An 11,622-nucleotide genomic window follows, 5' to 3' on the forward strand; every position below is an offset into this window, starting at 1 on the left:
AGAAGAGGAAGACGCGTTCAGAGTGAAAGAGGAGGAGGATGTTACAGTGAAAGAAGAAGAGGAAGACGCGTTCAGAGTGAAAGAAGAGGAAGACGCGTTCAGAGTGAAAGAGGAGGAGGATGATACAGTGAAAGAAGAAGAGGAAGACGCGTTCAGAGTGAAAGAGGAGGAGGATGTTACAGTGAAAGAAGAGGAAGACGCGTTCAGAGTGAAAGAAGAGGAGGATGATACAGTGAAAGCAGAGGAAGATGCAGTTTTTGGAATGAAGGAGGAGGAGGAGGATTTGACCGTCACAGTGAAAGAAGAGGAAGACGTTTTTGGAGTTAAGGAGGAAGGGGAGATTACTGTCACATTGGAGGAGGAAGAAGAAGAACAGAAGACTGGAGATCTGATTAACACCAGTAAATACAGTGAGTACTATCTTAAAAACAGGGGCACAAACTCTGCAGTTGTTGAACTAATGTGTGGTTTTAAAATGGCATTATACACTTGAATATGTTTCTGTACTGTAGGAATTGGAAGAAGATCTCCAGTGATTTTTTAAAAATTGTTTTCCTGTTAAAGCGATATATACATGTAAATACAGTAGACACACTAAAGGGTAAAAAAAAAAAAAGGGTTTAGAGCAAAAGTTTTTTTTTTTTTACACAACTGCAAACTTCAAGGAGTTGGTCTGATGGGAAGTCATGATGTCAATCAGCACTCCATCACTCTGCTTCTTGATAAAAAAAAGCCTGGAGGTGTGTTGGGTCATTGTCCTGTTGAAAAACAAATGATAGTCACACTAAGCCCAAACCAGATGGGATGGCGTATCGCTGCAGAATGCTGTGGTAGCCATGCTGGTTAAGTGTGCCTTGAATTCTAAATAAATCACAGACAGTGTCAACAGCAAAGCACCCCCACACCATAACACCTCCTCCTCCATGCTTTATGGTGGGAGCTACACATGCAGAGATCATCCGTTCACCCACACCGTGTCTCACAAAGACACTGCGGTTGGAACCAAAAATCTCAAATTTGGACTCCAGACCAAAGGACAACTTTCCACCGGTCTAATGTCCATTGCTTGTGTTTCTTGGCCCAAGCAAGTATTTTATTCTTATTGGTGTCCTTTAGTAGTGGTTTCTTTGCAGCAATTCGACCATGAAGGACTGATTCACGCAGTCTCCTCTGGACAGTTGATGTTGAGATGTCTGTTACTTGAACTCTGTGAAACATTTATTTGGGCTGCAATTTCTGAGGCTGGTAACTCTAATGAACTTATCCTCTGCAGCAGAGGTAACTCTGGGTCTTCCATTCCTGTGGCGGTCCTCATGAGAGCCAGTTTCATCATAGCGCTTGATGGTTTTTGCGACTGCACTTGAAGAAACGTTCAAAGTTCTTGACATTTTTCGGATTGACTGACCTTCATGTCTTAAAGTAATGATGGACTGTCATTTCTCTTTGTTTATCTGAGCTATTCTTGCCATAATATGGACTTGGTCTTTTACCAAATAGAGCTATCTTCTGTATACCACCCCTACCTTGTCACAACACAACTAATTGGCTCAAATGCATTAAGAAGGAAGGAAATTCCACAAATTAACTTTTAACAAGGCACACCTGTTAATTGATATTCATTCCAGGTGACTACCTCATGAAGCTGGTTGAGAGTATGCCAAGACTTTGCAAAGCTGTCATCAAGGCAAAGGGTGGCTATTTTGAAGAATATTAAATATAAAATATATTTTGATTTGTTTAACACTTTTTTGGTTACTATTTGATTAATTTACATTACATTTACGTCATTTAGCAGACGCTCTTATCCAGAGCGACTTACAAATTGGTGCATTCACCTTATAGCCAGTGGGATAACCACTTTACACCTTTTTTATTTTTTATTTTTGGTGGGGTAAGGGGGGGGGGGGGGGGTTAGAAGGATTACTTTATCCTATCCCAGGTGTTCCTTAAAGAGGTGGGGTTTCAAATGTCTCCGGAAGGTGGTGAGTGACTCCGCTATCCTGGCGTCGTGAGGGAGCTTGTTCCACCATTGGGGTGCCAGAGCAGCGAACAGTTTTGACTGGGCTGAGCGGGAACTGTGCTTCAGCAGAGGTAGGGGAGCCAGCAGGCCAGAGGTGGATGAACGCAATGCCCTCGTTTGGGTGTAGGGACTGATCAGAGCCTGAAGGTACGGAGGTGCCGTTCCCCTCACAGCTCCGTAGGCAAGCACCATGGTCTTGTAGCAGATGCGAGCTTCAACTGGAAGCCAGTGTAGTGTGCGGAGGAGCGAGGTGACGTGAGAGAACTTGGGAAGGTTGAACACCAGACGGGCTGCGGCATTCTGGATGAGTTGTAGGGGTTTAATGGCACAGGCAGGGAGCCCAGCCAACAGCGAGTTGCAGTAATCCAGACGGGAGATGACAAGTGCCTGGATTAGGACCTGTGCCGCTTCCTGTGTAAGGCAGGGTCGTACTCTCTGAATGTTGTAGAGCATGAACCTACAGGATCGGGTCACCGCCTTGATGTTAGCGGAGAACGACAGGGTGTTGTCCAGGGTCACGCCAAGGCTCTTCGCACTCTGGGAGGAGGACACAACGGAGTTGTCAACCGTGATGGCGAGATCATGGAATGGGCAGTCCTTCCCCGGGAGGAAGAGCAGCTCCGTCTTGCCAAGGTTCAGTTTGAGGTGGTGATCCATCATCCATACTGATATGTCTGCCAGACATGCAGAGATGCGATTCGCCACCTGGTTATCAGAAGGGGGAAAGGAGAAGATTAGTTGTGTGTCGTCTGCGTAGCAATGATAGGAGAGGCCATGTGAGGATATGACAGAGCCAAGTGACTTGGTGTATAGCGAGAATAGGAGAGGGCCTAGAACTGAGCCCCGGGGGACACCAGTGGTGAGAGCACGTGGTGCGGAGACAGATTCTCGCCACGCCACTTGGTAGGAGCGACCTGTCGGGTAGGACGCAATCCAAGAGTGAGCCGCACCGGAGATGCCCAGCTCGGAGAGGGTGGAGAGGAGGATCTGATGGTTCACAGTATCAAAGGCAGCAGACAGGTCTAGAAGGACAAGAGCAGAGGAGAGAGAGTTAGCTTTAGCAGTGCGGAGAGCCTCCGTGACACAGAGAAGAGCAGTCTCAGTTGAATGACCAGTCTTGAAACCTGACTGGTTTGGATCAAGAAGGTCCTTCTGAGAGAGATAGCAAGAGAGTTGGCTAAAGACGGCACGCTCAATAGTTTTGGAGAGAAAAGAAAGAAGGGATACTCGTCTGTAGTTGTTGACATCAGAGGGATCGAGTGTTGGTTTTTTGAGAAGGGGTGCAACTCTCGCTCTCTTGAAGACGGAAGGGACATAGCCAGCGGTCAAGGATGAGTTGATCAGTGAGGTGAGGTAAGGGAGAAGGTCACCGGAGATGGTCTGGAGAAGAGAGGAGGGGATAGGGTCAAGCGGGCAGGTTGTTGGGCTGCCGGCCGTCACAAGTCGCAAGATTTTATCTGGAGAGAGAGGGGAGAAAGAAGTCAAAGCATAGGGTAGGGCAGTGTGAGCAGGACCAGCAGTGTCATTTGACTTAACAAACGAGGATCGGATGTCGTCAACCTTCTTTTCAAAATGGTTGACGGAAGTCATCCACAGAGAGGGAGGAGGGGGGGGGGGGGAGGATTCAGCAGGGAGGAGAAGGTGGCAAAGAGCTTCCTAGGGTTAGAGGCAGATGCTTGGAATTTAGAGTGGTAGAAAGTAGCCTTAGCAGCAGAAACAGATGAAGAAAATGTAGAGAGGAGGGAGTGAAAAGATGCCAGGTCCGCAGGGAGTCTAATTTTCCTCCATTTCCGCTCGGCTGCCCGGAGCCCTGTTCTGTGAGCTCGCAATGTGTCATCAAGCCACGGAGCTGGAGGGGAGGACCGAGCAGGCCGGGAGGATAGGGGACATAGAGAGTCAAAGGATGCAGAAAGGGAGGAGAGGAGGGTTGAGGAGGCAGAATCAGGAGATTGGAGGGAGAAGGATTGAGCAGAGGGAAGAGATGATAGGATGGAAGAGGAGAGAGTAGCGGGAGAGAGAGAGCGAAGGTTGCGACGGCGCATTACCATCTGAGTAGGGGCAGAGTGAGTAGTGTTGGAGGAGAGCGAGAGAGAAAAGGATACAAAGTAGTGGTCGGAGACATGGAGGGGAGTTGCAGTGAGATTAGTAGAAGAACAGCATCTAGTAAAGATGAGGTCAAGCGTATTGCCTGCCTTGTGAGTAGGGGGGGATGGTGAGAGGGTGAGGTCAAAAGAGGAGAGGAGTGGAAAGAAGGAGGCAGAGAGAAATGAGTCAAAGGTAGACGTAGGGAGGTTGAAGTCCCCCAGAACTGTGAGGGGTGAGCCATCCTCAGGAAAGGAACTTACCAAGGCGTCAAGCTCATTGATGAACTCTCCAAGGGAACCTGGAGGGCGATAGATGACAAGGATATTAAGCTTAAATGGGCTAGTGACTGTGACAGCATGGAATTCAAATGAGGAGATAGACAGATGGGTCAGGGGAAAAATAGAGAATGTCCATTTGGGAGAGATGAGGATTCCTGTGCCACCACCCCGCTGACCAGATGCTCTCGGGGTATGCGAGAACACATGGTCAGACGAGGAGAGAGCAGTAGGAGTAGCAGTGTTTTCAGTGGTAATCCATGTTTCCGTCAGCGCCAAGAAGTCGAGGGACTGGAGGGTAGCATAGGCTGAGATGAACTCTGCCTTGTTGGCAGCAGAACGGCAGTTCCAGAGGCTGCCTGAGACCTGGCACTCCATGTGGGTGGTGCGTGCAGGGACCACCAGGTTAGAGAGGCAGCAGCCACGCGGTGTGAGGCGTTTGTATAGCCTGTGCGGAGAGGAGAGAACAGGGAAAGGCAGAGGCATAGTTGACAGGCTGCAGAAAATGGCGACAATAATGCAAAGGAGATCGGAATGAAATGAACTAAACATCTGGGAAAGGAGAGAGCAGGGCCTCCCTCACCACAACACCCAAATATAACTCTCCCAACTTCCACCTCAGAAACTATAATTGTTGTAAACTACAGCGGTTCAATGTTTTCTAGGAATAGACTAACTTAGTTTATTCAGCTAGCTAACTAGGTACAGTATTCTTCTGTGAAAATCGTCCAGGGCACCTAGTCATAAGACGCCACAGCCAGCTAGCATGCCGGACTCCAACAACACGGTTTAACACCAATACTCGGCCACAACAAACCACCAGTGTGTCAACACGCCAAGCAGATCGTTCGTGTCCGTGTCTAACGTTGTGTGTTAGTCCCGACAGCTTGAGCGAGTCCGTCGTCAACTTATTCAGCCAGTTAGTTAGCTAGAATAGTTAGCATACTAGCTAGCCATTGCTTTCAGACAAAGAAGAAACCCCTCCTTTCACAGCACGAACACACAGAGAGAGCAAAACTAACGTTAACTAGTCACCCATGTCCCGAATTCCTTGAACGACTCTAGCTACCAATATGTAAAAATAATACACAAATGTAGGTTATGACTTACCCCTAGCAGCTACTGTTAGCTAGCCAAGTGCAAAGCTAGCCACTGAATTGACTCAGCCAGTTCGCGTCTGTTCGCCAGGTCATTCCAGCTATTGTTTACAAGTAGCTATCCAGGTAGCAACAAGCTAGCTAAATTTCAAGCACAGTAGCCACTTACTACCTAACGTTAACGGTTCAGACAATGAGGTTAGAAAACAGCTGAATGGTAGGCAAATATTGTATGTAATTATTGTAGGCAGCCAGCTGGCGTAATTACAGGCACTCTCAGGCGTGAAACAACTATACCGTTGCTAATAGTTGCCAGTAGCTACCCGCTAGGTAGTGGATTAGCCAGCTAGCTTCGTTATTTGTTATTTCATAGTTTTGATGTCTTCACTATTATACTACAATGTAGAAAATAGTAAAAAATAAAGAAAAACCCTTGAATGAGTAGGCGTGTCCAAACTTCTGACTGGTACTGTATGTTAAATGTCTGCTCAGCCCACATGATCTATATATGTTAAATGTCTGCTCAGCCCACATGATCTATATATGTTAAATGTCTGCTCTGCCCACATGCTCTATATATGTTAAATGTCTGCTCAGCCCACATGCTCTATATATGTTAAATGTCTGCTCTGCCCACATGATCTATATATGTTAAATGTCTTCTCATCCTACATGCTCTATATATGTTAAATGTCTGCTCAGCCCACATGCTCTATATATGTTAAATGTCTGCTCAGCCCACATGATCTATATATGTTAAATGTCTTCTCATCCTACATGCTCTATATATGTTAAATGTCTGCTCTGCCCAAATGCTCTATATATGTTAAATGTCTGCTCTGCCCACATGATCTATATACAGTGGGGAGAACAAGTATTTGATACACTGCCGATTTTGCAGGTTTTCCTACTTACAAAGCATGTAGAGGTCTGTAATTTTTATCATAGGTACACTTCAACTGTGAGAGACGGAATCTAAAACAAAAATCCAGAAAATCACATTGTATGATTTTTAAGTAATTAATTTGCATTAATTTGCATGACATAAGTATTTGATCAACCAGTAAGAATTCCGGCTCTCACAGACCTGTTAGTTGTTCTTTAAGAAGCCCTCCTGTTCTCCACTCATTACCTGTATTAACTGCACCTGTTTGAACTCGTTACCTGTATAAAAGACACCTGTCCACACTCAATCAAACAGACTCCAACCTCTCCACAATGGCCAAGACCAGAGAGCTGTGTAAGGACATCAGGGATAAAATTGTAGACCTGCACAAGGCTGGGATGGGCTACAGGACAATAGGCAAGCAGCTTGGTGAAAAGGCAACAACTGTTGGCGCAATTATTAGAAAATGGAAGAAGTTCAAGATGACGGTCAATCACCCTCGGTCTGGGGCTCATGAGGAAGGTGAGGGATCAGCCCAGAACTACACGGCAGGACCTGGTCAATGACCTGAAGAGAGCTGGGACCACAGTCTCAAAGAAAACCGTTAGTAACACACTACGCCGTCATGGATTAAAATCCTGCAGCGCACGCAAGGTCCCCCTGCTCAAGCCAGCGCAGGTCCAGGCCCGTCTGAAGTTTGCCAATGACCATCTGGATGATCCAGAGGAGGAATGGGAGAAGGTCATGTGGTCTGATGAGACAAAAATATAGCTTTTTGGTCTAAACTCCACTCGCCGTGTTTGGAGGAAGAAGAAGGATGAGTACAACCCCAAGAACACCATCCCGACCGTGAAGCATGGAGGTGGAAACATCATTCTTTGGGGATGCTTTTCTGCAAAGGGGACAGGACGACTGCACCGTATTGAGGGGAGGATGGATGGGGCCATGTATCGCGAGATCTTGGCCAACATCCTCCTTCCCTCAGTAAGATCATTGAAGATGGGTCGTGGCTGGGTCTTCCAGCATGACAATGACAAACCTGCAAAATCGGCAGTGTATCAAATACTTGTTCTCCCCACTGTATGTTAAATGTCTGCTCATCCTACATGCTCTATATATGTTAAATGTCTGCTCTGCCCACATGCTCTATATATGTTAAATGTCTGCTCAGCCCACATGCTCTATATATGTTAAATGTCTGCTCAACCCACATGCTCTATACACTACCGTTCAAAAGTTTGGGGTCACTTAGAAATGTCCTTGTTTTCGAAAGAAAAGCAATTTTTTTGTCCATTAAAATAACATAAAATTGATCAGAAGTACAGTGTAGACATTGTTAATGTTGTAAATGGCTATTGTAGCTGGAAACGGCTGATTTTTAATGGAATATCTACATAGGCGTACAGAGGCCCATTATCAGCAACCATCAGTCCTGTGTTCCAATGGCACGTTGTGTTTGCTAATCCATGTTTATCATTTTAAAAGGCTAATTGATCATTAGAAAACCCTTTTGCAATTATGTTAGCACAGCTGAAAACGGTTGTGCTGATTTAAAGAAGCAATAAAACTGGCCTTCTTGAGACTAGTTGAGTATCTGGAGCATCAGCAATTGTGGGTTCAATTACAGGATAAAAATGGCCAGAAATAAATAACTTTCTTCTGAAACTCGTCAGTCTATTCTTGTTCTGAGAAATTAAGGCTATTCCATGCGAGAAATTGCCAAGAAACTGAAGATCTCGTACAACGCTGTGTACTACTCCCTTCACAGAACAGCGAAAACTGGCTCTAACCAGAATAGAAAGAGGAGTGGGAGGCCCCGGTGCACAACTGAGCAAGAGGACAAATACATTAGAGTGTCTAGTTTGAGAAACAGGCGCCTCACAGGTCCTCAACTGGCAGCTTCATTAAATAGTACCCGCAAAACACCAGTCTCAACTTCAACAGTGAAGAGGCGACTCCGGGATGCTGACCTAGGCAGAGTTGCAAAGAAAAAGTCCAGTGTCGGTGTTCTTTTGCCCATCTTAATCTTTTGTTTTTATTGTGCCAGTCTGAGATATGGCTTTTTCTTTGCAACTCTGCCTAGAAGGTCAGCATCGTAAGCCTCCTCCAACCTCGTTTTAGAGAATTTTGTCAGTACGTCCAACCGGCCTCACAACAGCCTGATCAACTCTATCATAGAGATATAAACCATATCAGGTCAGAGCTCAGAGAGGCAGATGGCCTCTGTTACAAACCAAATGCTAGACTAGATGCACGGGGCAATAATCTAGATGATTCTTTCTACTGGAGATTAGTTTATGAATTGCCCGGCTTGGCTGTGGGACAGAGGATGGAACTGTTAACAGGTATTACCCAGGGATCATCATGAATAAACTAACTGCTATTAACCAATCAGCATCCAGGATCCAAATATACTGTTTAATAATGAGGGGATCTAGTCTGGATTAAACCTCAAAGGAAGACAGTCTTATCATGTGGAGGTTTCATTCAAGTCTCTGTTTAACTGGATACTCTTTGTTTTTGGCAGGAGAGAGACCAGACTCTCACTCTGACAGCGGGAAGAGTCCTTCAGGGGAACCAGACCCAGAGACGCCCAAACCAGCAGGACGACATCACTGTTCCCAGTGTAATAACAGTTTTAAGTGGTTATGGAAACTGAAAATCCATTATATAAAACACACAGGAGAGAAGCCTTTCCAATGTTCCCAGTGTGGAAAGGGTTTTACACGGTTAGGGAACCTGAAAAGGCATGAGAGAATACACACAGGAGAGAAGCCTTTCCAATGTTCCCATTGTGGAAAGAGTTTTACACAGTTAGGGAGCCTGAAAGAACATAAAATAATACACACAGAAGAGAAGCCTCTCCAATGCTCCCAGTGTGGAAAGGGTTTCAGGTGGTTAGGAAACCTGAAAAAGCATGAAACGATACACAAAGGGGAGACATCTTACCATTGCTCTCTGTGTGGAAAGGATTTTACCAAGTTAAGGAACCTAATAAAACATACAAAATTACACACAGGAGAGAAGCCTTTCCAATGTTCCCAGTGTGGGAAGGGTTTTACACGGTTAGGGAGTCTGAAGGACCATAAAAGAATACACACAGGAGAGAAGCCTTTCCAATGTTCCCAGTGTGGAAAGAGTTTTACACGGTTACGGTGCCTGAAAGAACATCAATTAATACACACAGGAGAGAAGCGTTTCCATTGTTCCCAGTGTGGAAAGGGTTTTACCCTGTTAGGGAACCTGAAAAAGCACGAGAAAACACACACAGGAGAGAAGCCTTACCAATGCTCCCAGTGTGGAAAGAGTTTTACACAGTCAGGGAGCCTAAAGGTGCATGAAAGGACACACACAGGGGAGAGATCTTACCATTGCTCTCTGTGTGGAAAGAATTTTACCAAGTTAGCGAACCTAAAAAACCATAAACAATTACACACAGGAGAGAAACCTTTTCAATGCTCCCAGTGTGGAAAGGGTTTTACACAGTTAGGGTATCTGAACGATCATAAAAGAACACACACAGGAGAGAAGCCTTTCCAATGTTCCCAGTGTGGAAAGGGTTTTACACGGTTAGGGTATCTGAACGATCATAAAAGAACACACACAGGAGAGAAGCCTTTCCAATGTTCCCAGTGTGGAAAGAGTTTTACACGGTTACGGAGCCTGAAAGAACATAAAACAATACACACAAGAGAGAAGTCTCTCCATTGTTCCCAGTGTGGAAAGGGTTTTACCCAGTTAGGGAACCTGAAAAGGCATGAGAGAACACACACAGTCTTAACAACGACCCCAGGAGTTGGAAATGGTTCGGAGAACAGAACATAAAACCGCATAAGAACAAAAAATATTGAGGAACAGAAACAGAACCGGGAAAGAAAGCATTGTCACTGGTTAATTAGTGGTCCTCTGTAGCTCAGCTGGTAGAGCACGGCGCTTGTAACGCCAAGGTAGTGGGTTCGATCCCCGGGACCACCCATACGTAAAAATGTATGCATGCATGACTAAGTCGCTTTGGATAAAAGCGTCTGCTAAATGGCATATTATATTGTATTATATTATATTAATAACATTGTTTTAAAGCAGCCTTCCAGTGGAAATCTCACTTTTAAAAGTTCATATTCTGTTAACTCATCCAAATAAACGTTGTTGAGTCATCCTATACTCGTATTTGTGGCCAAAGTATAAATTGACACTTCAAAAACCCCATCTCAAACTTGTATCTCAAACTATTTCCTCATAGAACATTATGTCATCTCCCTGAGGAGGATGAGCTGGCCAATCAGCGGTCTAAAGGAGGATGAGCTGGCCAATCAGTGGTCTACTCGCATTCATATTTTTCATGACCGATATACACCCACACCATTCCTCCATAGCAAACTGCTCTGTCCACATGTAAACAACTAGCTGGCCAGCTCCATAGCAAACTGCTCTGTCATTATTATTATTTTATTATTTTGTCATTTAGCAGACGCTCTTATCCAGAGCGACTTACAGGAGCAATTAGGGTTAAGTGCCTTGCTCAAGGGCACATCGACAGATTTTTCACCTAGTCGGCTCAAGGATTAGAACCAGCGACCTTTCGGTTACTGGCACAACGCTCTTACCCACTAAGCTACGTGCCGCCCTACACTGTCCACACTGTCCACACTGATTGGTGAATAATTGAATGAGCTAAATGTAAAAAAAATGTCTATTTCAAAGGTTAAAAAAGGAACAGAAAGGAACGATATCAATCTGTAATTTTTGGGTGGTTTGAACCGGTTCAGAACTTTATTGAAAAAAATAGTGGTGCTGTTCAGAATGACAACAATTGGAATAAAATGTTGGTTCCAACCCCTGGGGTGTATTCATTCCAAAACGTTTCTTAAATGGAGTGAAACGGGGAGGGACTTACCAGAATGTGTCCAATAGAAACAGTTGCAAAATGTTCCGTTGTGCAATATAATAGAATCTGCAAATGTTTTATCCAGTTAGGGAGTCTGAAAATGCTAGAGTAGGCGCACACAGGAGAAAAAGCCTTTCCAATGTCCCACTGTGGAAGGAGTTTTACCCAGTTAGGGAATCTGAAGACACAGGAGAAAAGCCTTTCCAATGTCCCACTGTGGAAAGAGTTTTACCCAGTTAGGGAATCTGAAAACACATGAGAAAAGCCTTTCCAATGTCCCACTGTGGAAAGAGTTTTTACCCAGTTAGGGAATCTGAAAACACATGAGAAAAGCCTTTCCAATGTCCCACTGTGGAAAGAGTTTTTACCCAGTT

At 45.0% G+C, this 11,622-nt stretch overlaps 1 protein-coding gene across 1 annotated transcript; it reads left to right on the top strand.

The window, feature by feature from the left end:
- The first annotated feature begins 255 nt into the window (after positions 1-255).
- LOC311125216 (uncharacterized protein) lies at positions 256-10,301 on the top strand. Its single transcript, XM_084199268.1, has 2 exons — positions 256-410; positions 8,891-10,301. The coding sequence occupies exons 1-2, from the start codon at positions 263-265 to the stop codon at positions 10,186-10,188; spliced, it is 1,446 nt and encodes a 481-aa protein (XP_084055394.1). The 5' UTR covers positions 256-262; the 3' UTR covers positions 10,189-10,301.
- The last annotated feature ends 1,321 nt before the right edge of the window (positions 10,302-11,622 follow it).

The sequence above is a fragment of the Coregonus lavaretus genome, assembly GCF_964263955.1.
Source record: "Coregonus lavaretus genome assembly, contig: HAP1_SCAFFOLD_230, whole genome shotgun sequence".
Lineage (NCBI taxonomy): Eukaryota > Metazoa > Chordata > Actinopteri > Salmoniformes > Salmonidae > Coregonus > Coregonus lavaretus.